Source organism: Aristolochia californica, unplaced genomic scaffold (genome assembly GCF_029961685.1).
Source record: "Aristolochia californica isolate CCGP_79_NKW_82.1479 unplaced genomic scaffold, dmAriCali1.0.hap1 SCAF_3, whole genome shotgun sequence".
Classification (NCBI taxonomy): domain Eukaryota; kingdom Viridiplantae; phylum Streptophyta; class Magnoliopsida; order Piperales; family Aristolochiaceae; genus Aristolochia; species Aristolochia californica.
The window spans coordinates 10,123,255-10,149,324 of NW_027181992.1; the positions used below are offsets into that span (position 1 = coordinate 10,123,255).

The following is a 26,070-nucleotide window of genomic DNA, read 5'->3' on the forward strand; positions in this document are numbered from 1 at the left end:
AAATTAGAGGCATTTTCATGGCAAAGGATATGAATCTTGTTTCCTACCCAACCTGAGACATCTTTCTCAATGAGACCCAATATGTGGTCCCTAAACCGGACCCTCATAACCTAGGCCAACCCAAACTATCTCACACCCTTGTTTTCCACCACATAGAAACATAATTATTCTCTACCGTTTAACATAATATTATAGTAACGCATGACATATTTGATCTTCCAATTATGGGTTTAACATCAGTTAATATTCAATCTGTAAATGTAAAAGATAGAGGCTCTGGTTGAGGGATACTTTGGTCAATTCATCTTTCACTGCTTGTTTCCCAGACTCTGGAGTGGTGCGGCCCTTCGGTTCTCTCGGCTCGTCACTCTGGGAAGAAGAGGAGAAGTAGAGCGCGACAAGCAAGGAGAGTCGTTCTTACTGTTTTGCTAATCGTTGCATTATTGTATCGTTCGAAACGAGCAATTCAGTGAACGAGATTATTATCTTGTATTGGCTTTTGATCTCTGCTTTCCTTTGGTTCCTGGAGGGGACTAAGGGTCATCAATGGCGTGGGCGAGATCACCAACTATTCGGCTACTGTATCAGTCTCTCAAAGTTCGAGATATCACGTATATGTGAGTTAAGAAAGTTTATGCATCTTTACTTCTTTTCACGGTTGAAAAACTGTGTTTGTTAGGTGATTAGTGTGATTCTTGTTTGCAATTGAGTCACTTAACATATTAGATATAGTCATTTTCAGTTTTTTATGGCCATTTTCTTGACTGTGTAGGCTTGGAATCTCACGGAGCTACTCAGTTTCACGTGCGAACTCTGCATTTTTGCTTCCAGGCAATTTGATTTGTTTCCCTCACTTTCTTAACTTGACGCTGAATGATACTGGTATTGTTTATCTGCGGGTTCCGATGCGTCCTCACAAAGTCTCTGTATGTTTTTGATGATTCAGGACTTGGTTCTCGTGGGGCCTGTAAGTGTAAATGGTGGACATCTTTATCTCAGAATGTGCGAATTGGGGAGCCCTTTAAAACTTCAGAGGTCTGCATTAAGCTGATAAATCCGCGATTTCATAAATCTCATAGATCTTAATTCTTTTAACATATTGGACTTCTTAAATCCATGTTTTCAGCAATGGAAGCTGTTTTTTTCCTTTATGTGTTCTGTACTTGTTTCAGGATTTGACGTTAAAATCTGGATATTCAATCCAGTTATCGAATAGCTCTAATCCTTTCCTCATTATTTTTCCAGGTTATCGAAGTATCAGTTTTCTTAAAAGGCGTAAGGTCAATGTCGACGCAAGTTAAAGCCCCTCCCCAAATGCAGCAAGCGGTATGTGCATCTTCTTTTCGTTCTTAGTGTTTGGAGGATAGATTGAGGATCCACAAATTTCCTTTTTTACTTAGAATGAGGACCACAAGCTGCCTCTACAAAGAGATTAATAATTTAACACGGGCAGAGTTTCCTTTAGTGGTCAGCCTTTTCTTTTTCTTTTTTGACATGGGAGTTTTCCTTTTCTTGTATGTTTTTTCTGATCCCTTATTCAAATTTTGGCCATCCTTTTGGGTTTTCTCTGTTATTTTTATAGGAATATGAAATTGTATTGCCTTTTTGTGTATTTATTCCAGAGTAAATGGTCCCCCGACTCTAATAATCTAATAACTTTCTCAGGGAGCTGTCAGAGTATCCATGGTGAGTCCTGGGATCATCTATGAGCCATATGCACCTCGTGAACCCATTTCTTTCTGGCGAAGGTCGGTTATGTCCAAAAACTTACTTTTGTCAGGATGGTTGGAAATTTTGGTTTGATTGCATCTGACATAACCAAGAAGAAGTGTTTCATTGATCTTTATTAAAAGGCCCCTTCATAGTGACTGGCAGATAAGCCCTATGTTCAGGCCGGTAGATTATATAATTACAATTCTGACAATAGGTTCACTCTTCTGCAGTGATAATCTTACTGTCACAGTTTGTTTATATCTTGTCAGGACATTGTCATTCTATTTCACAATATCTGAAAGACATATCCAGTGTGATAATCACTTGTCCAGTAATGTGTCAAACTATCTCAGTACAGCTTAGAGGTAGTCATTTTTGGAGGGCTACATTTATGTACCCTTCTATTAGAGCTTACACATTTCCAATTTTTGGAGGTATATCATTGAAGAGAAGAGTAACATTACATCGGCATGGAGTCCAAGGCTTGGACAATCTCTCATGTCTTTGTAGATAAGCATGATCCTTTTACTTCCAAATTTTTCTTTGCCAGTTAAGCTCGTGGGTGATTGTAGGTTTGTGTTCCTTGTGCTCCTAAATAGTTTTTAACTGATTGAGTAAATATTTGTTATCATTTATCAAATGCTATGGTATTTATGAAATTAATTTTATCTGTGTAAATTAATTTTTATCTTTGTTTTATAAAACTGAGATGCAAGATATTTTTTATGTGTTGATTACATACACACATCCCCAATACCCTATCATACTAAAACCCTCAACATTCTCAATGAGTGAAAGGCTCAAGCCACTATAGTTGATAATTTGAACATCACCATCATATTCATAACTGTCTCGTCTATGCTGGGATCAGCTGTATTCCTCCCCCATTCTGCTTTATCCTTGGCTAACTTCATTGCTAGGATTCTTTGAAGTTGTTTCTCACCATTTCTAACACTGGCAGCCATTTTCTATTCCTTCCAGTTCATCAACCAGATTAGTGTACTCTACTGGTGGTTGCAGTGGTTGGGCACCTTTTTGCCTGAGCCATCTGAGATAGCCCTTTTTTATTTTTTAAAAAAGCAGCCTATGTTATTCTCTCGTCTGTTACTATTATTAGAGCTTCATTCACAAAGAAAATAATGCAAATATCCCACTCTGTTGGTCTGTATATTAGATGGTTTACAAAAAGTGGTTGGAGAAGAACTAAGGAGGACTTCATTATGGAGGTATTGCTTTACCATTTCTTTTCTTTGACGAGTCTCACTAGATGTATTTATAAATGGTTTTGCTTTACCATTTATACAGGCTTGTAATGGTAATATTGATTGTTCTTACTCTATCACAGCTTAAGAATGCTTATGCTGTTGCAAAGCTAAGGAAAAAGACTGGGTATTCAAAACAGAAATTTTATGAAGAGGCTATACAATTATATAAAGAGGTAAACCTTCTGTTTCTTCTTGGAGTTCTTACTTTTTTATTTCAGAAGTCAATTTGTCCGCCAACCAGTTCTGTATCTTTTCTACTGAGGCTTGACGTAATGGTTACAAGGTCGTAGTATGTTGAAATCCTAGAGTATCATGTGGATGAGAGAAGGAGATGTGAGAACTGGAATATGAGACTAGAAGTGTGAGAGGGAGTTGAATACAGAGAAGAAAGAAGGATAATTCAGTATAACATTCAGGGCCCCTGGTAGTCTTATTTGTTTTGGAAATGGATGTGCTATTATTTCAGAAAATAAGGAAATACAAGTTAGAGGGGTCCTCTCTTTACAACAAGGGATTGGAGGAAGGCCCCTGGTTTGGCAAGCTTGTCAACAAAGAAAGTTGCTGATCTAAGAACATGAGACCATAATCATAAAATTACAGAAATAATGTAAGAAATCTGATAAAAAATGTCACAATGTCACCAAGGGGGCTCAAAAGAGGAGGAACACTAGCCAATAACCACCTTTGAGTCACCCTCAATAAGTAAGGGTTTATTGAGGGGATCCTGATAAATAATGAGCCATTGGAGAAGGGCAAAGAGCTCCGCCGAAGTAGAGTCTGATATTCCCATTCCCGAATAAGTGATGAGAGGAGTGCCATCAGAATTCTGAAAGACACCACCAAAACCTGCCGTGCCTTGGTTGCTAAGGGTGTTGCCATCAAAATTAAGTTTGAGGGTGCTCGAAGGTGGAGGTTGCCATTCTATCATAGCCGGTTTCTTGGAAGGGGTGGACATTTGGGCCACAACATGCCAATTCATACAAATGGGGACATCTGACAGGCAAGCATACTCCTTCCATGTGTGGAGCCATGAGTATACATGCCTAACAATTTGATTAATGGTTTCCTCCACATTGCCAAATTTTCTATTCAACTTATGGTTGTTCCTCTAAATCCGAAGGCACCAAGGGATATGTGTCAAGTATGCTGAGAGGAGCAGCTTTCCTAATTTGGGGATATTTATCCCCAAGGGCAATCAGCAAGTTCCAATGAGATCTTTTGGGAGACAACGCTGTAGGCCAATGCGGTTAAGGAGAGAGGTCCATACTTGCCACATGAATGGGCAATGAAGGAGGAAATGGCTGACATTTTCATCTTTGGAAATAGAGAACGGGGCGAAGACTGCTTAGATTGAGGTTACCCTGCCAATGGAGGTTGTCCACTGTGAGAATTTTATTTAATTAGGCGCTACAAAGGAAGAATTTTACTTTGTTGGGGGCCGAGAGGTGCTAGGTAATAGCAGCCTCATGTTCCACACGGCTAGTAGTCCATCCCATAATGTGCCCATACGCCGAGGAGACTGAAAATTTACCATTTTCTGCAAACATCCGGATCATCTTATTTTGTATGTGGCTCCTGATCTTGATGGCACTGATGTCACTCATTAAGCGGCAAACATCAGAGGTTTCCCCATCATTTAGACCATGACAAAAGTGAAGGTTCCAAGCACTTGTAACCCAAGCGACAACAACAGTACATTTCTGGTGCATGGTGATCTGCAGCAGGGCATTGTAGTGCTCTTTTATTGGCCCCAAACCACTTTACCTGTCTCTCAAAGAACTGAATTTTACTGCCATCCCTATGAAATAGCGGACTGCCAGTTCAAATGCTGGAAGGAGGAAAGAGAAAGACCTCCGAGGAGGGGATAACCAATTGCGTCTTCCTCCCCTGATCCACCAATTGCCATCCCAACGAAGCTTTATAGCGATCATAGGTCTTCACATGCTGGTTGGGGAAGTATTGAATTTCTAAAGCTATTTAAGTAAGAGTGCCTGATTCATGTCCTTGGTAAGGCGAATACCCAGTCAACCAAGAGATTTAGGCAAACAAACTTCCTTCCGACTCACAAGATAATACTTGAAGTGCAGTCCCAACTCCCAGTCCCCCAAGAGATTTAGGCAAAAAAACCTCCTTCCAACTCACAAGATAATACTTAAAATGCATTCCCAATACCCCTCCAGAGGAAGCACTTCTTGATGACTTCAATGCGGTGACAAATTGATGTAGGGTACGACATGAAGGACAAGTAGTAATTTGGGAGTCTCGCAAGGCAAGAATTAAGAAGAGTAAGTCTTCCAACATTAGAGAGAAGTCTCCCCCTCCAAGTGGTTAGACGCTACTCAAGTCTTTCAAATCATTGGGATCCAAAAATTCTTTTGTGATCGGCTGTCAAAAAGAGGAAGGCCAAGGAAGGTGGTTGGAGGAGAGACCAAGGAACATCCTAAATAATCAGCCAAAGAGTGAAGTTCCTCGGAAGGTTCTACTAGTTAATCCGTTGCCTAGATGATAGCTCAAATAGCCCAAGGAGAAATTTGATCTTCCTAATCTGCTCCATAGTGCCAACCCCAAAGTAGATTGTGTCATCAACTAACTGAAGTAGGGGGATATTAAATTCCATTTGAATAGTCGATTGGTCTAATCCATCTAGCTTATTTTACCGAGTACACCATGGAAGATAGGTATTTGGCAATGATGTTGAATAACAGAGGGGAGAGAGGATCACCCTGTCTAATACCTTTGGAGCCTTAAAGAACCAACAAATAGTTCCATTGAGCAGGAAAGAAGAAGAATTCGAGGAGACAACTTTTAACTATAACCACCACCGCGCCCAAAGCCCTTACGCCCAAGCATATCATCTAATTGTAGCTAGTTGAATCTGTCAAGAGCTTTCTCAAGGTCATGTTTAAGAGCAAACCGAGGCAATCTAGATCTTTTGAGTAATCAATGATTTCATGAGTAGCCATAGCAGAATCCAAGATATTTCTTCCTTTCACAAATACACTCTAACCTTGGTGTATCACCATTGGGAGAACCACCTTAAGTCTATGAGGCAGGAGTCTCGCAATGATCTTATACAAACTACAAACGAGGTTGATGGGACAAAAATAAGTTGGACCTTCCACATCCGCCATCTTAGGGATGGGTGCAATGAAAGAGGCGCCCATTCTCCGATATGATATGCTTCGTTGGTGGAAATCATGCACCATAGCAAGAACATCCTCCTTAATAATCAACCAACTTCTCTTATAAAACTCGCCATTATAGCCATTAGGACCAGGTGCTCTATCGCTTGGCATACCCAAAACATCATTCTCAACCTCCTTAGCAGAGAATGGAAGCTCCAGTAGCAAGGCTACCGAGGGGAAGATCCTAGAGAAACAAAAATGCTGAAGCTTTGGTTTGTTAAAGCAATCTTCCAAGTATAGCGCTGCATAGAATCTAATCAAAACATCAATAATAGAAGCTCTATCTGACGTTACCTCATTATTAGTACATCATGAGGTAATTCGATTAGCCCTCCTCGCTGAAGCAACTGCATGGAAAAATTTGTGTCTCCCTCGGCAAGCCATTTAAAGCATGCGCTTTGCTTCAATGTTTTTAGAACTTGTTTTCAAGTGAAATTTGGTTAAAGAATTCAGTAGAAGAAAGACACCTTTGTTCTTGGGCAGCATCAAGGTATTTATAATCATAAGTTACTTAGCTTTCCTAGTTAAATTACAGCTTAAACCATCTGATCATTCTAACCATACATAAGTAAGACTCCTCTTAGTAGTTTCTCCTATACTCGTACATATTCTGAAGTAAATGTTCCTTGAGGGTGATGTAATATTCAATTGGATAATGATTCGCTAAACTTAAAGCAGTTGCTTGGTTTTTCTCTGCACTATTTGGAAGTCTAGAGGAATGTAGAATCTCTTCTCTTCCATTTTCTTTTGCAGAAATGAAAATTTTGATTTTTGGTGATTTCACAATTTTCTTATTTTGAAGGATATGTTTTCTGACTTAGTGTTATGTTTACTTCAGATAAACCTTCTTATTGCTAATGGGGATAAAACATCACTAAGGAAAGCAGTTACAGAGAATATGTTTTCTGTAAGTTATTGCTGCTGCTGCTTCTTGTTTAGTTTTATTATGTCAGAGTATTTTTCTCAACGATATATCAGGTCCTTCTGACACATAATGAAAAACATAACTGTACATGTGTTTCTGAATTACCTTTCTTGTATTTACTTTTGGCTTAACTTGGTAGGCACTCAAGAATGAGATTAGACAAAGAGAATCAAAGTGGAGCTCTATTTACTGGGAACTGGTTGAACCAGTTGTTAAGATACGGACACTGCGTGCTCGAATGGTAACTCATGAGTTTGAGATGACCTGCTTTCCTATTGTTATCTAAGACCTTAACTTCTTTTTTTCCCTCTCTCTTCCAGATTGGAATCGATAAAAATGACCTCAATAAAGCATTTGTACAGCTTACTCTCGAGTTTGTAACTAAGCAGGTTGTAGATCAATCCTTTTGCTTCTCCTTGTGCTTCTTTGCTTATTTCTGTCAGAATGGTGTTTTCTGAGTTTATGACTAACTGATATGCTAATCATAAATAAGTAGTAGAATGGCCAGCTCACTGTATCAAAAGAAGAAAATTTTTAAAACCAGAAGATTTTATGCTTTTGTTGCTCAAGCCACTTCATTATTCCTAGGCATTTCAATTTGGTCAGCAAACCCCTTAAGAAGCTGCCGAGTCTAGCCGGAAGGGTTGGCTGCAACCTATTGCTGAGCCTGCTGAGCTCAATGTCCCCTTCCTTCAGTCCATGGATGACACCTGTTGATGTGCCACACCGAAGAGGCAATCATTCTCAAAGCAATCTTGACCGTCTACGAATCCATCTCGGGGCAGCATATTAACTAGATCAAACCCATGTATACAACATCCATATTCAGCCTGAGTGTCACACGGTCAGATTTAGGCTAAGTCCGTCTAGCCCAGCGGAATATCTACCCCGTGCGGCCTAGCTCTTCCGAAGAACTAGTCAGCCTGCTTGAGCCTCGGATCTTCCCACCGATACTTCACACAAGAAGTTGCAAGCCAAAAGGGACAACGAAAAGACCAATATATAGAAGAGAAAAGCCTACTTTGTATTGAGAATACAAGATTACAAAGGATGTCCAAACACTCTTGAAGGCCAAGGCTAAAAACTCTCTCTATACACTTGAAGAGCAAAGAATACTAAGGATTTTTCGACCCCTTTTACAATGGGAGAGGCCCCTCTATTTATAGCCTCTCCTTTGGGCTTTAGAAATCTCTAAAAATGCCAAGAAATCCGCCAGATCCGAAAAATTTGAATTCTGGCGTCAGAGGCGCCCTGGTCGCGCAGGCGCCTGAAGTCCTGTTGGCGCCGGACTCCTGGAAACCCCATTTCGTGCGCCTCTAGTAGCGCATGAGCCTGGGCGCAACCCCGCTTCTCGCGCGTGCATGCGGATACGCCTGGATTCCCGGTCGCGCACCGCGCCTGGAGTCCTGTTGGCGTGGGACTCCTGGAAACCCCATTTCGCCCCGCTAGGACTGTCTGTTGGCGCGCGCAACCCCATTTCGCCCCGCCAGGACTCCTGGTCGCGCGCAACCCTATTTCGACCCGCCAACGCCCCTCCTGGCTGCAATCTCGTTTTGACCCGCCTCTGCGTGCTGCCTTGTGTCTCGGTCAACTGCCGGGGTTGTTGCGCGCCTTGCTGCTTGGCCATCCGTTTGGCAAGCGCAAGTATGTCTTCTTCCTTTGCAGTTGGTTCCGGGCTGGCCATATGCGTGCGCCCCTCTGGGCCGTGCCATTGCACTTGGCCTTGGCCGCCGCTGCTATTGCTGTGCACTGGACTTGCACAGTCTTCGGCCTTGGTGTCTGGCTACACCATGGCTTCTTCCCCCGTCTCATACTCCCACCGCCATAAGGCAGACGCCCTCGTCTGCAACCCCTGGCGATAGTGGGCCACCTCCTTCTCGGATTGCTACAACTAGGCAGTGCCTTGCCATGTTGCCTAACTTTTCGGTTGACCCCGCCGCTTTGCCAAGTATTGCGTCCTCCGGGGCTTGCCCTTTTTGCGCTCCTCTCGGTCTTTATAAGCTCCGTTTGGCCGTCAGTATGAGGATGAAAACTAGTGGAAAAATTTTCAGTAATTCCCAATAGTTTTGATAACTCGGTCCAGAATTTTCATGTGAATCTGGGGTCACGATCACTAATGATCGTTGTGGGCACGCCCCAATTCTTCACCACTTGTGCCCTGAATGCTCGAGCAACCTCCTCTGCTGTACAATCACTTGGCATTGTTACGAATGTTCCGTGCTTCTTTACCTGGTCCACCACTAGCATGATAGACCCAAGCCCTTCTTTCTTGCGCAAACCAGAAAGGAAGTCCATTGAAATAGACTCCCACGACCGTTTTGGAATGGGCAAAGGCTGTAACAAGCCTCCGGGCTTTCTTTGTTTCATCATATCTTGTTGATAGATAAAACATGTGTACACAAACTCCTCTACATCACTCTCCATGTGTAGCCAATAGTACTGGCTAGAGAGTAAGGCCAACGTCCGTCTTTGGCCTGGTTGTCCTCCCCACAAGGAATGGCATTCCCTCAAGCGGTCATGCCGTAGGTAATCGTACTTAGGCACATAAAGTCGTTTACCTTTGGTCTTGAGCAATCCGTCGTCAAGCCATAGTCTTCTCCTCTCACCCAAGGTTGCAGCTTGCACAATGCTGAAGGTCTGGGCGTCTTGGTGAAGTCTAGTGCGAATCCGGTCTAGCAACGAAGCACTAACATGTGTAATTGCTGCTAAGAGTCGTAATCGCCAAGTTGCATTTTCCGTTTCTGTGACAAGATGGTCCTACATGTGCGCAGGCACGCTTTGCACAAAGCGCATCTCTCCTACGCCTATGTGTGCGTCGTGCACCACATCAGGTTCTGCTGCTACCGCACCACGCGTGGTGCGCGTGAAACAAGTGCCGACGCATGTGCTGCGCGTATATCCGTCTCGTGCAGCCACTACCGCATCGCGCGTGACACGCGTGAAGGGTCTGCCGCTTGCCGCATCACCCGTTGAGGTTACTAACTGCTGTTCGCATAGCGCCACATGCACCTTTGCCTCTGCTGCCCGCACAAATTCCTTTTTTGAGCGTGTTCCAGCAATGCAATCTGGTGCTGCGTGCTGTATATGTGCCAATACCCTTGTGCCCTTTTCTCCATCAAAAGGAATAGCAGAATCCGTTTTCTGTTTAAGGTATCTCCAACAGCATAGGCTTTCCCCAACTTGTACCTCATCTCAAAGTCAAACTCGGCCAAGAAAACTTGCCACCGAGCTTGTTTTGGGCTGAGCTTGCTAGCATGGAAGTATCCGTCGTTGAGCCAGAATGTTCTCGTCTCATACTCCCACCGCCATAGTGCAAACGTCCTCGTCTGCGCGCCATCACCATACGCCACCCACTCATGGTTGGCTTGCTGCTTTTGCCAGCAGTTTCTGGAACGCAACACTGGATATGGTGCCTTTCTGCTGTCTCTCCCAGCAGCACCGAATTTGGCATCTCCATGCTGCCTCTCCCAGCATTTCCAGGAAAGCAACACCGGATCTGGCGCCTTGCTGCTGTCTCTCCCAGCAGCATCGGAACTGGCGCCTCCCTGCTGCCTACCCCAGTAATTTCTGGAAAACAGCACCGGATCGGGCGCCTCTCTGTTGTCTCTCCCAGCAGAACAGGAACTAGCGCCTCCTTGCTGCCTATCCCAGTAGTTCCTGGAAAGCAGCACCAGATCAGGCGCCTCTCTGTTGTCTCTCCCAGCAGAAACGGTCATGGCACCTCCTTGCGAACCTTCTCCATTCACCAGGGCTCTCTCGCATAGGATGAGTCTTGCCCCCACTCCTTTTTCGATGGTCTTAACATCTCCGTCCACTCTCTGGATTTCAGTTCGCATCACTGCCATGGCACTATGTACGTTGTCCAAAAACCTTTGGGACAAGTTAGGGACAGGGTGCAGGCCATGCGCAATGTCGCGTATGAACTCCTCCAGTCTTGAAAGCTGATTTTTCAAGCTAACAAGCCTGGACTTGAAATCACCAAAACGTAAATCGTTTTTAGAGAGTGTTTCCATACCTCTTGCTGCTACTTCTCCACTTGTGGACGTCATGGATGGAATGTTGCTCTGATACCAGTTGTCACGCGTTTAGATTTAGGCTAAGTCCGTCTAGCCAAGCGGAATATCTACCCCGTGCGGCCTAGCTCTTCCGAAGAACTAGTCAGCCTCCTTGAGCCTCGGATCTTCCCACCGATACTTCACACAAGAAGTTGCAAGCCAAAAGGGACAACGAAAAGACCAATATATAGAAAAGAAAAGCCTACTTTGTATTGAGAATACAAGATTACAAAGGATGGCCAAACACTCTTGAAGGCCAAGGCTAAAAACTCTCTCTATACACTTGAAGAGCAAAGAATACTAAGGATTTTTCGACCCCTTTACAATGGGAGAGGCCCCTCTATTTATAGCCTCTCCTTTGGGCTTTAGAAATCTCTAAAAACGCCAAGAAATCCGCCAGATCTGAAAAATTCGAATTCTGGCGGCAGAGGCGCCCTGGTCACGCGGGCGCCTGGAGTCCTGTTGGCGCCGGACTCCTGGAAACCCCATTTCGTGCGCCTCTAGTAGCGCATGCGCCTGGGCGCAACCCCGCTACGCGCGCGCATGCGGATACGCCTGGATTCCCGGTCGCGTGCACGCGCCTGGAGTTCTACTGGCGCGGGACTCCTGGAAACCCCATTTCGCCCCACCAGGACTGTCTGTTGGCGCGCGCAACCCCATTTCGCCCCGCCAAGACTCTGTTGGCACGCGCAACCCCATTTCGCCCCGCCTGGACTCTGTTGGCTCCCGCAACCCCATTTCGCCTCGCCAGGACTCTGCTAGCGCGCACAACCCCATTTCGCCCCGCTAGAACTCTGTTGGCTCGCGCAACCCCATTTCTCCCCTCCAGGACTCTGTTGGCGCGCGCAACCCCATTTCGACCCGCCAGCGCCCCTCCTGGCTGCAACCCCGTTTTGACCCGCCTCTGCATGCCTGTTGGCGTGCTGCCTTGTGTCTCGGCCAGCTGCCGGGGTTGTTGCACGCCTTGCTGCTTGGCCATCCGTATGGCAAGCGCAAGTATGTCTTCTTCCTTTGCAGCTGGTTCCGGGCTGGCCATATGCGTGCGCCCCTCTGGGCCGTGCCATTGCACTTGGCCTTGGCCGCCACTGCTATTGCTGTGCACTGGACTTGCACAGTCTTCGGCCTTGGTGTCTGGCTACACCATGGCTTCTTCCCCCGTCTCACTGAGGCCCTAAATGAGATTAGTTCTTTTCTGGGCTGCCAAACTGGTCAACTTCCCACATCCTACCTTGGTTCCTCTCTCTAGGTTACCAAGCACTCGAGGGCCCTCTGGGATCTAATCCTCAAACAATTTCTACAAAAGGCTCTTGACCTGGAAAAGAAAACTGCTATCCAAGGCAGGCGGGCTCACCCTGGTCAAAGCAACCTGCCCATTTACTATCTGTTCCTCAAGAGGCCAATCAGTTTAATCATCAAAATAGAATCCTTTCAAAGAAGATTTCTGTAGCATTGCCCCTCAAACAGTTTGAACTACCACCTGGTCAAGTGGGAGGAGGTCTGCCTCCCTAAAATCAATGGCGACCTTAGTATCAGGAGAATAAAACACATGAATGAAGCAGCCAAGTTCAGTACCAGTAAAGCAGCCTGTGGAGGAAGATCATTCTGCAAAAACACAACTATGAAGGTAGCTCCCGGCTTCCCTCCCTTATGTCATCCCATCATTCTTCCGCCTTTTGGAGGAGCATTCTGCAGCTCTTGAACGACTTTAGGAACATTACAAGATACAGAGTTATGTCAGGTTCCTCAATCTGCTTCTGGACCGACTGGTGGTTCGCGACAGACCCTCTCAGGTCAACCTACCTAGAGCTCTTTTACCTTGCCTAAGAATGTTTTTGTGGCTGGTTCCAAAACTAGAAGTGGGCAGTAATTGGCACTAAGAGGACACCTATCTGATAGTGAAGCAGCATCTACTAGTTCTCTGCTTAGCCTCCTAGAAAGTCTATACATCCTTGGCAGGGGGATGACTTGATCATCTGGAAGTATCTCTCTAGTGGAGAATTTTTGGTGGCCTCCTACTACAAATCCTACTACCTGTCCTGGTCGAGAGTGAAGCTGCTGTGGTGGTGGTGGTCTGTGTCTAAAAGGCACACATCAAAGCCCTTTTCTTCTGCTGGTGTGGTGCAAAGAAGAAAATTCTTACCTGTGACAAATTGCACTAAAGGGGAACAGTGATCAACATTTCGGTATGCTGCCTCTGTGGAAATGAAGAGGAAACCACTGACCACCTCCTCATTCATTGCTCTTTGTCCTCGCAGCCCTGGCACCTTATGCTCCAGCTGTTCAATCTTAATCTCTGTTTCGTAACTTCATTCCTGCAAGTCATTTCCCAGCTCAGGATGCGACCTCTCCCTCACCTTGGCAGTTTGATGTGGAAGACATGCCTTCCCTTGCTGCCTTGGTGTATTTGGAATTAAAGAAACAGCAAGGTCTTTCGTGGGCTCTCCCGGTCGGTCTCGAGATTCTCTCTGACATGGTTGAGCACCAGAAAAGAATTTGCCATCTCATTAGCTACTATATTTGTGAGAATTGGGCTGATGTTGCTGTCTTGAGATTTCTTAATCACAGGAATACTGCAGTGACCCCTCCCTCTAGCAGGGCCCTTAAACTCAACTTGATGGTTATGCTAAGTGCTGCCTGGGCCTTGTGGGCTTTGGGGGTGTTATCAGAGATTGGGAAGGTAAAGCGCTGGTTAAATATGTGGATCCCCTTCCTTTTACGCATGCCATTAATGCTGAGATCTCGGCCCTCCTTTGTTGATTTCAGGATTCCTTACTGTTAAGATCTTCAACGAGATTGTCGGAGAGAAGAGAGAAGAAGAAAAAGAGAAGAGGTGAGGTGAAGTGAAGGAAGAGAGAGGTAAGGTCGGATGAGAGAGAAAGAGAGAGATGAATACATAGAGGAGAAAAGAGAGGGAAGAATAAGGGTTGAGGAAGTTACCTCAACCCTCCACCTTAACCTTTACAATAATGCCACTTAAGCTTGTTTATGTCTTTCAACACTTCCCATCAAGCTAGTGGTGAGAAAACATCATATAATCCCAGCTTGGTACATGCAGTGGAGAGAATATATCAACAAGTTGTCCATGAATTTATATATGTTTGAGGCTTATTATTCCTTCTTGTAGCTTTTCTCTCACAAAGTGACAGTCCTCCTCGATATGCTTAGTTCTCTCATGAAACACTGGATTGGAGGCAATGTGGATTATTGCTTGATTAACACAATAGAGTTCCATATGGCCTTCTTTGTGGAATCCTACTACGAGTAGATTTAATCCTTAGAAGCTCACTTACCGCATGTGCCATGGCTTTGTATTCTGCTTTTGCACGACCTTGCAATACCAAGAAAATACTTGAGAAGTCCCAAATCTTTCATCTTGAACTCATTGCATATCTTGTTTTTTACCTGACAAATGCTATCAGAGTCAATACCTGTGAGAATAATATCATCCACATATACAGCTAGTAGGACAACTTCTTTGTCAGTATGCTTGACAAATACAAAATGGTCCACAGAGCACCTTGTGACTAAACTTGTCAAACCAGGCTTGTGGAGATTGTTTAAGACCATATTATGATTTTTTAAGACGACACTCCAACTCCCCCTCAACCACATATCCAGGTGGTTGCTGCATATGAATTTCCTCTTTAATATCACCATTGAGGAAGACATTTTTTACTTCTAGCTAAAGGACAGGCCGTCGAGAATTATTAATTAGAGATAATAAGAGACGCACCGAGCTGAGCTTGGCAACAGGGCAAAAAGTTTCCTCATAATCAATCCCATAACATTGGGTATAGCTGAAGGCCACCTGAAGTAGGAGAAAAAGTGATGGAACAGTTAAACCTTTTTGTAAGTTGACTAGCGGATAAGAGGTTTAAGGGTAACTCAGGTACAAACAAGACATCTTGTAAATGAAGAGTAGGTGTAGCAAATGTGGACCCCACCCCACATACCTTGGTTTGGGATCCATCAGTTATAGAAACAAACTTTTCAAGTAAACAAAGAGATATAGAATTCAAGAGAATACCGTTACCTATCAAGTGCTCAAAAGCCCCAGGATCAATGATCCAGGATGGAGAAGAAGCTGAGACCATACCTTGTATAGTAGTAGCAGCAGTAGGATAATTCTTGTTGGCGGTGGCCTATCTGTTTATCAGACGCTCTATCATCTGAAATAGTTCAAATTCGTCGGCAAAAATAAGCTTCATTGTAATGCAAGCAAAAATATCTCAAGGTACCAATCAAGCCCGAGTCAAGAAGTCGAGTGACGGAGTCAAGAGACCAAGTGACTGAGTTGACTCGTGAGTTCATATTTAGGCTCTGGTCCGAGTTGATCAGGCCTGAGGCAGACCTTTGAGTTTTGCCGTGTTAGCTCCGCCCAAGTTATGCCTTGTTGGTGCAACTCGGATAACAGTATACTCGGATATCAGAGAGATACTCGGCAAGCAGCAGAGGAAGAAATTTCCTAAGGCAGTGTACCAATGACAGCAGAGGAAGAAATTTCCAATTCTGTATCTTGATACGAGGAAGCATATGGTGCAGCAATTCTTCTAGAAATCAACGCCAATGAGAATCACGTAGCTCAGCAACTTCCAAAAAATGAATCCCGTAGCAGAGTTGTCTTGCTGTATTGAGAGTGAAATCAGCCGGAGAAGATAGATGCCAGCGGAATGACAAGCCAGAGAAGGAATCCCAGCTAAACATTCCAAGCTAAACATCAAGTAATAGAAACCAACCCAGCTGCTTTCCAAGACATTTTAAGCTAATCTTCCAGAAATAAAATAAGATGTTTCTGCTGTTGACGCCAATCTCGTGAATAGCCCAACGTGAACGATTCTGTATCATGATTCTGTATCAATCCAGAATAAGATCCTCGAGCAGACAGCCGATTCAATCTTCCAGCAATCTTCGCCAACAAAAGATTGGATTATCAGCAGCAATCAATTACGGGAATATGCCAGCTGATTTCTTACGCCAGAAACAGAAACGATGGCAATGTTTCAATCAGCGGAAAATACTGGGATGGAGACGAGCCAACGAATGCAATCCGTGGTATAAACAGCTGGAAAAATCCTTGCTGTGTAGAATCAGTAGCTGTATATGCCAATCAGCCAGATACTAAGCAGCATGAGATATACCCATCGGAGAAAATACCAGGCCAAATCAGCAACAAGCAAACAAGCAAGATACCAGCAGAAGAGAAACTTTGTCGAAGGCTGGATCAGCAGAAGAGCAAACAAGCAAACTGTTAGCATAGCAAGAGAAACTTCAGCATTTGCAGTGACAGTAATGAAGTCCTCCAAGGATTTTGCAGTGACTGCTGGTATAATCAAGGCAGGGAGAGCAGAAGCGTATGCACTCCGAGTCCTGGCAGTTTGGCATATGACGATGGTTCTGGGCTGGATCAGCAGAATACCGGCAGAAGGCTATGGCTTTGTTGAGTTTGTCAATCGGTCTCAACGTGAATCAGAATATACCAGCAACATTAGCTTATTTACAGTGCTGTGAACCAGCAACATTCACCAATCCGAATATAACATTCTTCACTTTCATTTCTTGTATCAATTTTCCTTTCTTGTATGAAATTAGTTTTCCTTGAATGAATGTACAAGAAAAAACGACAAATCAATTTCTCCAAGGTATTGCAGAGAGGTCAGTTCCATCTAGTATCACACGAGAAAAAACGAATTCTCCAAGCATAACATTCCACCAGTATACCAACAAGTATACCGAGCATAGCATTTGAACAGATTAGCAGTAACAAATCGTCATTAAAAGATGCAGATTAGCAGCAATAAATAGTACTGAAGGGAAGCATGAAGTATCAACTGCTTCAGATCTAAGAATAAGAGAAAAAATTTTCTTTGTCATGCAGCTCTTCCATGCCGAATAGTTCCTTCATGAATCATTATCTGAGTACCAAAAATATTTTTGGAATTCTGAAATCACTGTTTTGATACCATGTTGATTTCAGGATTCCATACTGTTAAGATCTTCAACAAGAGTGTAGGAGAGAAGAGAGAAGAAGAAAAAGAGAAGAGGTGAGGTGAAGTATAGGAAGAGAGAAGTAAGGTCAGATGACAGAGAAAGAGAGAGATGAATCCATAGAGGAGAAAAGAGAAGGAAGAATAAGGGTTGTGGATGTTACCTCAACTCTCCCCCTTAACCTTTATTTATAGATGAAAAGATACATAAATTACAAGTATGCCCTTCACCTAAGAATATTACAATAATGCCACTCAAGCTTGTTTTTGTCTTTCAATATCCTTCAAGGCCCTCAAATTGGCAAAAATCTCAGTCACTCCTCTCTGATAGTTGAAGGTGACTCCAGGTCTGTGATCAGCTGGTGTTTATAATAGCAGCCCCCCCTGGCGTTTGCTTCCTCAAATGGAAGAAATTCTCGCCTTTGCCCAAAGTCTTTGCATCACCTGGTTCCACACCCTTAGGACCTCCACTGGAGGAAGCTGACAAGCTTGCAAACATTGGAATCAGTCTGAGGTCCAAGGAAATCACTTGGATGGGCAGTGAGGAACATATTCATTAATGGCTGGGGTTTCTTCTATTCAAATTGGATTGGCTCCCATGATTACCAGCTTGTGTTAGTCTTCTGGTATGGTTCTATTTTGTGTTTGCTGTCATTTCATCTTTCTGGTTGGATTTGTATCTTTTTCCCTTTCCTTGAGTTAGTTTCTTTGCTCTCCCCAGTTGTGGGGTTTTTGTGCTTGTTCTCCCCCCTTCTCTCAATAGCAACCTTACCATTTCAAAAAAAAATTGTTCCTTGATATTTTTTATGCATCTTGGTCTTGTTGGGCTGCTAAGTAGGTGCCCAGAACTAAGCAATGATGACCAGATACCTTGGCCACTTTGTAAGTGGGCATTGGTCCACTCATGCTGTTTTCATGTCAGTCTTCATGTTTTGCTGAAAGTTTTTTGCAACAGTGCCATTGCATGACTAAGGCTTCAGTTCACGTATGCCACGTTTCCTGCTCATTTTGATTCTCCTCTCTTTTGTTAAAGCGTCATACAACTAGCTTTCAAATAAATTTATTTTGCATTAATCTGTGTTTAATATCTTGCATAATTTTTGTAGTTGTATCTGCACAGTGTAATGTTTTGAAGTGATCCTGAATCCTGATCTAGGATGAAATGAGAAACAGTAGACTGGAGATATTGATGAAGTCTGCTATCTTGTTGGTGCCTTCAGCTTTTGATGCCCTTTCATTTTTCTAGAAGAGGCAACTTTTGATGGGCTTGTTGACTACTACTATCTGGAGTTGGCAGGCATCTTACACATGAATAGACCCCTTTGCCTTTTTCTCCTTTTTTCGCTCTTCTCTATTCTAAATAACATGTCCTTTCTCTTCTAAATACTTGTAGCCTTTAGTGGTCTTTCATTTGTTTTAATCAATGATCATTCTTATTGTGTCCGAGTAACTAACCTGTCTTTGCTGAGGGCACTTCCACTAACATAAGGTGAACTATTTCCATGCAGAAGTTTGAGGCATATGATTCAAATCATAACATTATTGCAGGAGATAAAACTAAGGAGGTATGCCTTATTTATGAGGGGCTTCAATACTTTAGTTATTGTTTGATGGGCTTCAATATGTCATTGATTCCCTAATACAAGTTCTTTAAATTTCCGTTATTGTGGAAGGACTAACAATTAAGAGAAAAATGCCATTGCAGAATTTGTAGTATATTTAGCAAACATGATAACTATGAGAATATTTATTATTTTTGCTTTAAGTTTTGATAAAGTTAACCCTCTGTTGTGTCACTCCTATATCATGATATATATTCTGAAAAATGCATTCAAGCTGGTTATGCCCATTAGTTATCTACACTAGGATTTTTTTGTTTTAGGAGGTAAGAGATCAGTTGTTTTCTATTAAGTGACACAGCCTCTCAAGATCTCACTACAACTCATAATTCCCAAATTGACCAGTCTTAATCAAATTTTGAGGCTGTTGATCCTCGGGGAATTTCATATAAGATTGGCTTGTCCAGAGGAATTGTAGCAAGTGCATATCAGTGACTGATCTGCTAGCAATTTCGAACAGTTTCTAGCAACCATACACCACTTCTGATACAGAAACTTGGTACAACAGGGTGGGACTTAGCCTCACATGTTTCTCTTATTGGCCATTTGTACCCTCAAACTAGCTAAAGAGTTGCTATCAAATCTGGAACCAAGGCTTCATTTTCAATTATTTTCGAAGTGTTTGCCTTTTCTTTGAATTCCATTGTTGAATGGATTGTTTTCCATCTGAATAGAGTGGAAATTTTTTTTCTGATAATGATCCCCTCGTACGGTTACATTATATTGTTACATTTCTATGCAGGTTCTGGTACGTGATATATGGGTATTTGAAAGGTCCCTCTTTCACCCTGGATCATACTGGCGACTTTGTGGGAGGATATCATTGTAGGCTTCATCCCAGGTGTCTGTTGCATTAACTAGTAGCTACCGTCATGAAAACCGGTGAGCTTGTCCGTCAGTAACATGATTTTAAGTTCTTTTTCGGTGCGACTCTATTCCAGTGTATGTTTTTGACTGGGAATTGTTAGTTTTAGGAGGAAAGAGATCAGTTGTTTTATAAGGTCTGACCACCTATCAGTTGCTTTAATGTATCAGTGGTCAAACACAGTTCCATCACTGGGATTTTTATTAGAGCTCCCAGTCACCTTATTCTCAGACGCTTTAGTCTAATAATGCAGCCTACAAGGCACAAAATTTTGAACCATCACTACCAAGATAGCATAGGAAAGGGGAAAACGTCTAGCACTTGTTTCCCAGCTGAAACTGAAGGGAACTTTTGTCCTAAACAGAGATCGATAATGTCTTATGCAATTAACGTCGGCACCATTGAGGGCATCTCGCATGGAAAGTTTAAGAGGGATTAAGACCTCAGAAAAGAAATTCAGTTTCTATTCATCCTTGCTTGGCTGCTCTATATCCTTGTTGAAACGCTTTTTTCTCTTGAACGAAAATGTACCTGTTTTAGTGAAGGCTCAATTCTAACAGAAAGACCTACATAAAACCAGTCTTATCCACCACAAACACAGTAAACCAGAACTGCTGTAGAAGTTCAGTTTGGTTAGAAAGTCGAGTTTTTTTCTTTTAGACAAGTTAAAAAGTAAATATTGACTAGGATATGCTGCCCTGGAGGCAAGACACTCTCTCGATTTCCTTAACAATCATCTCTTTCTCTTTTTCCTCTTCAAGTTGTTCATCATCGGATCCTACAAATTTTCTGTAAAAATTTAGGGACAACACAAATTCTTCACAATATTAAGTAAGAGTGAAACTCAGGCTCAAAAGTAGTTGAAGCTCACCCTTGCTAAGTGGTAGATTGTTGAGCAGAGTAATCAATCTTTCGCTGTTCTTAGCCAAGATTGCCATGATTTCTGGTGGCTTATTTGGATTGGCAACAAATACCTGGAACAGAAAATTAGTAAGGAAAAATGTGTAGCAGCAACTGCAAGTGATCCAGCTAGCACAGCATTCCATGTTCTTGTTTTGTGTAAGCTAGTTTCAGCTGAATAAAAGATTGGTTCTTAAGAGGTCGACGTACATAAACAAGTAAAAGTAAACGAGTTCAAGATCGGATGATTTTTCAACTATAATGTGATATATTTATAAATAAATCACATAAATTTAAAACATTAAATACCACACCTTAAATATGTGAAAAGCTGATATTTGTATGTTTTTGCTTGAGTCCTGTAGATGTCATACAGTTCAGTAAGCATGGGAACATATGTGAACACAAAAAAGAGAAATTCTATTATGGAAATTGAAACTAATCATAATTAATCTATTATTAAATTTCATAATATTGTTTTTATTTATTATTATCATCATTATTAAAAGGTGTATGCAGGACCAGGCCATGGTGCTATTCTTTACATGGGAATACTTAACAGGGGTCTTTTACATAATTACGTCAATCCTTTCTTACAGTCCATTTTACAGAGGAATTTGCACATCAGGCACCTCATTATCGGTGACCAATTTAACATCTGGACATAAACTGACAGGGGAAAGCGGAGTAATTTCAAAATTATGTGAAGGAAATAGTAAATGGGCTTCTAAACTCCCAGTAATAGGAGAAGCTAAATCACAAAAAAAATGTAAACCCTAGGTTTCTCATACTTAAACATGAGTATATTATCTAGTCACACTTATTTGTGTTATTAATTGAAGTTAACAAGAGAAATAATTCCGATGCAGAAATTAACAAGAGTCGATAGAATAGCATCCTCAATACCTTCAGAAGTGTCATCATGACTTTTAAATACCGAACCTCTAATATATAGCGCTTCATTGTCTGTGAATTAGGAGGCTCCAACAGAAACTCTAAAAGGAGCTGTGAGGCAACCCACTGGTGTCAATCCAACTTGGAACTAGCTATAAGAAGGGATTAAATGGAGAAAACAACTCTAGACAAAGATTGACCTTCAAAGATTGTCTTCTTGTCACGTAGTTTGTTGATGTCAAAAGCCTTTCGTAGAGTTCAAAGAACTGAGACAATACACACTAAGAAGTTAACAACTCCACTTCTGTGCTATAAAAAGCCTACCAAATCACTCATCTATCATCAAGGTAGTTGATTAGACAAAAGATGACCCCAGCTAAAACACTTGACCAAGTCAATTAAGAACTTTCTGTGCTTTTGACAAGCTAAATGAAGGCACGTAAAAACAATTGTTCATCAATATATAAAATATACAAAGCTAACCTGTTCATAGTGAGAACTCAGGAACTCAGAGACAGCAAGTTCATGTTTAGTTAACAAGTCCTGCAAAGAGAGAAGTCTGACCCTCTATATCTCACCATTGAAGATAAACAGTAACCATTGTTAGCAGGAAAGAATCCAACCTTAAATGTAGAAAAGGCATCAGAAGCAACATCAAAGGCTGGAAGCTCCACATATTTAAAGAACAACTCAAAGCTTGTTGATTCCAATATATATCTGAAAGAACACTACAAAATTTAAATGAATGATAAATCAACATTTACGTAAGAAAAAAAAAAGTAAATTGAACACAAAATTGGGTAATTCAATTCCAACAAGGACATAAAATTAATGGAGTCCTAATTTATGATAGATTTGAACCAGCGAAAAGCATCAAAAGGAAAATAATGATAACAATGAGAAAAACGATAATAAAAATAACTAATAATAATAATAATAAATTCAGAAAAAAGAAGATATTAAGCACTCAACAATATTATTACTTTTAATCTCTCCATACATAAAATAACCAAGAAGAGTAAGATTTTCTTCATGTGTTTCTCAGGACTGAAATTTAAGTTACAATTTGACTGCAGATTTACCCTGACCTCAATTGCCATACACAGTCGCTTTCTATGTGAGGTTATGTGTATAGGTCTCAAAGTAACTTGGCTGACTATTTGATGTAATGACCTCACAAAAAACAGAGGTAAAACTTGAACAATGTCAGTTGTTAATCTGAAGCGTCATATCTTATTTGGGGCCTCCCTTTTCCAGTGTAGAGTACAGAGATCCATTTCCCATCAGAAGAGGTATGGTTAGATATGACATTGTATCAAGTACTTCACACATTCATAGACTCCGTCCATCCAGACTTTCTTTAAAATTTTCTGGTATTACCTGACATGCAAACTAAGATAGCTCCTGTTTAGCAGGTGTGATGGTCTTCAATATCAAAGTTTGAGTAGGAGTTTGGCTTCTTTCTTTTTCTATCAAATCAGGGTGGGGCTTAAAGTGGCTCAGATATGTTTTGTGAAAATAATTAATATTAAAATCTATAAGATTTAACTATTAAAGTACATAATAGGAACTGTTCCTAATGAAGTAGAGGGTTGCCCTAACTTTCAGTTATTCAATGCCTGCCATAGCTTCATGTAAACAACAAAATCAAAATCAAGATAATCATAAGCAAGCATGGAAGAGCAAAGGGAAGATAAAATATCTTACTTTGCAAGGCTTGAAAATTTGATACATTCTCTTAACATGTTTCCACAGTTCAAAGCAACATCTTTATTATCATAGCTGTTGAAAATGTGGAATAGTGTGAAAAAAAATATCAGCATTGGCTCAACTGTGTAATGAAGAGAGAACGAAGCAGGAATAATAATAGTTTCAAATAATCGTAATAATAATAATCATAAAATAATAATAATAATAATAACAGTAATAGAGAAGGAAAGATGGATTAGAGATGCAGCACAAGAACTTGCACACAAAAAACTTTGATCAGTCCAGCTGTCAAAAGCAGTTGATAATATTGATACAGAGAAATCATAGAACCTTACCAAGCAACAAGACAGTCTAGTAGGTCCATATGATTCTGAATATAATCTATGCAGCAATAATTAGAGCCGATGTTTTGCCTCAACAAAATGCACCAACAATGCACTAGATCCTTTCGTGCCTGTCTTAGAAGTTAGATGTGTCAACACCATTTAAATGCCAAAACAATTGCTACAAGAAGTTCAAGAACTTAATGTGTCATCACCATTTTAATCCCAAAACAATTCCTAAAACAAGATGAAGAACTTACTTCCCACCCCAAAATTGGTAATTTGTGAATAAATAGGTCAAGAACACCTTCTTTGCAAATTTCAACAGCTAGCTGTAATACTTGATCTGGATTTGGTTCAACTTCTCCATCTCCAGAGATCATGGTTCTCATTGCACAGAAACTCTTTTCAACTTCTTCCAGAGCCTATTGAAGTGGAAGATACAAAAAGTTTAAGACCCTTACATCAGATTTAGCAAAAAATAGAGGAAATAAACTGCACGAGCAGGAAATGACATTTCATTCAACTCTATTAGTCAGCAAAGTTGAGAAAAGCTTCCAAAAAGAAAAAGATATATGACAAATTTTACGGTAACGTACACAAATGCAGAAGAAGTGTAGTACACCTTTGGTAGCCTCAGGCATGTAGCATATGTAGGAGGCCAGACCACTATCAGGATCATATCATACAAAACAATTGAAAATACAGCCCCTCGGCAAGTTCCTTTAGCTAATAGAGTTTCTACTATAGTTCACTCCTGAGCCCTTTTAAACATAGGCTAAATAAAATAGCACAAATCATCTTCTACTCAAAATACGGCCTGTCATTAGTTGGGTCAAGGGTAAATACATGTAATGACATTGTAACGCTCTCATATTAGAAATAAGACAGAATCCAAATCATGACCAAAACAAAAACAGAAAAGAATAAGCAAAAGCCTAGAAGAACCTGTGATGAGAAGTAGAAAAGAGCATAGAAAAATGTAATAAATACCGACCATGGCACAGAAGGACAACTGGAGCTAAATGACCCAGAACCCAACAGTAATATCACAGTCCAATTTTTGGAGTCAGCTTGGAAAATGAGATTAGGAGGAAAACATAGAAAAACAAGAAAGCAAAGCATATAATGTATCATCTGAAACAAATAATGAACTAGAGTAATAAAAGCTGACGTTCCACCAGAACTTTCGCCGACCTCCAGACACAGCAACATGGAAATCGTCAAAAAATGACATTTAACCGGCATATAGAAACAGCATTTCATACAGAAACAGAAAATCACCGTCAAAAACTTTGTTCTAGTAGCTTGAACCCCAGGTAAAGGCCAGCATTGCTGTTTATATTCCAATTGACGTGTCAAAAAAGTTCAAGGAAAAATTAGAGAAAAATCGACACTGCATTGTGGCAACAAATTAAGGAATCCACCTAATGTACTCAACGAGGAATGCACCAAATTTGACCATCATAGTGACGTAGGAAAAGCCTTGGAGAGTCAAAACGGATGAAATACAAAGACAACACTTAACGATCATCACAAAAGAAATAGAAGAAATTTCCAGATACAGGTCAATTGTTCATTACACCAAAGGATCCAACTGAAGACAGACACTCAAGCGGGACAACATATATGACAACGCAATAGTGACCTTTTCAAGGGCTTTAACTTCTGCGACGGTCTTGGTATCAAGGGCGAGCAGGCTTTCCCGCACAGCTTTGACGAGTTCGAGAGGCGTCTTGGGTCTGGAAGGCTTAAAGAAAGAGAAAGACATGGTGGCTGTGATCGGTAATCACTCCCCCTCCCTGCAACTACAGAGACCTTCCCTCAGTTTTTTTCTGTCAAGTTTCCATTTTTATGCGCTTTATTGTCCGGTACTGGTGTTTATTGGGAAGCATGGACCATCCGTGAATTCAATTTGCGGTTGAGGTCAAACATATCCCCCATACACGTACGGTCAAACATGGGAAAGTTATTTCTAATAAAAATATGTTTCCTAGAAACACTTTTCTAGCTAGAAATTCTTATCGAAGCTTGAGACTAAATCGGAGTATTTGTTTTTTCTTCATATGAGTATGTTTTATAATGTAGAAGATCCATCATAACAACAACTATAGAAACCTTAATCGATCATTATGCTTTGGGAACTCAAAAAATATAGTAATTATAAATGATAGATCAACCCTGCCTTTATGTTGATCGATCAACATTTTTTGCATTTTTGTAAAAAATATTATTATTTACAGTAGGAATCTTATAAATAAATAGGCTCTCAATCTTGTTGGAGAGCAATTATGGAGCATTTACTTGCATAACATAGCTTTCATCAAAGTTTCTTAAACTTGAAATTCTAAAGTTACTAAATCTTTCTAAATTCTTTAAAAGCTCTAAAATTTCTTAGTTCAATAAAAGCTCTCATATATTTTCATTCATGTGCTCTAAGGATGGGAAGCTTTATGCTTAATAGGAGAAGACCGCTTAAAGAGAGCCGGATATTCTCTTTGTAATTTTGGATACTATAGCATAATTAGTGATTTTTTTCTTGAGCAAGGGTTATTGGGCAATGATTACAGCTAGGGAAATATCGATAACAAAAAATCTTGGCCTCCTTGTGGTTGAGGGTGTTTGATGGTAT

At 41.3% G+C, this 26,070-nt stretch overlaps 2 protein-coding genes across 2 annotated transcripts; one reads left to right on the top strand and one right to left on the bottom strand.

Moving 5' to 3' along the window:
• The first annotated feature begins 387 nt into the window (after window positions 1–387).
• Window positions 388–19,897, top strand: LOC137960243 (uncharacterized). The gene is made up of 12 exons (XM_068807801.1): window positions 388–617; window positions 773–831; window positions 947–1,035; window positions 1,246–1,326; window positions 1,666–1,748; window positions 2,888–2,939; window positions 3,059–3,151; window positions 7,002–7,070; window positions 7,228–7,329; window positions 7,409–7,477; window positions 18,636–18,692; window positions 19,489–19,897. Exons 1-12 carry the CDS (start codon window positions 547–549, stop codon window positions 19,573–19,575), a joined length of 912 nt encoding a protein of 303 aa, XP_068663902.1. The 5' UTR covers window positions 388–546; the 3' UTR covers window positions 19,576–19,897.
• Window positions 19,898–20,088: 191 nt separating this feature from the next.
• Window positions 20,089–25,267, bottom strand: LOC137959710 (uncharacterized). Its single transcript, XM_068807044.1, has 11 exons — window positions 25,087–25,267; window positions 23,699–23,863; window positions 23,451–23,569; window positions 23,113–23,187; window positions 22,029–22,122; window positions 21,889–21,948; window positions 21,606–21,671; window positions 21,418–21,516; window positions 20,826–20,870; window positions 20,483–20,585; window positions 20,089–20,389 (listed from the first exon to the last, which is right to left on the bottom strand). Exons 1-11 carry the CDS (start codon window positions 25,207–25,209, stop codon window positions 20,295–20,297), a joined length of 1,044 nt encoding a protein of 347 aa, XP_068663145.1. The 5' UTR covers window positions 25,210–25,267; the 3' UTR covers window positions 20,089–20,294.
• Window positions 25,268–26,070: the final 803 nt, after the last annotated feature.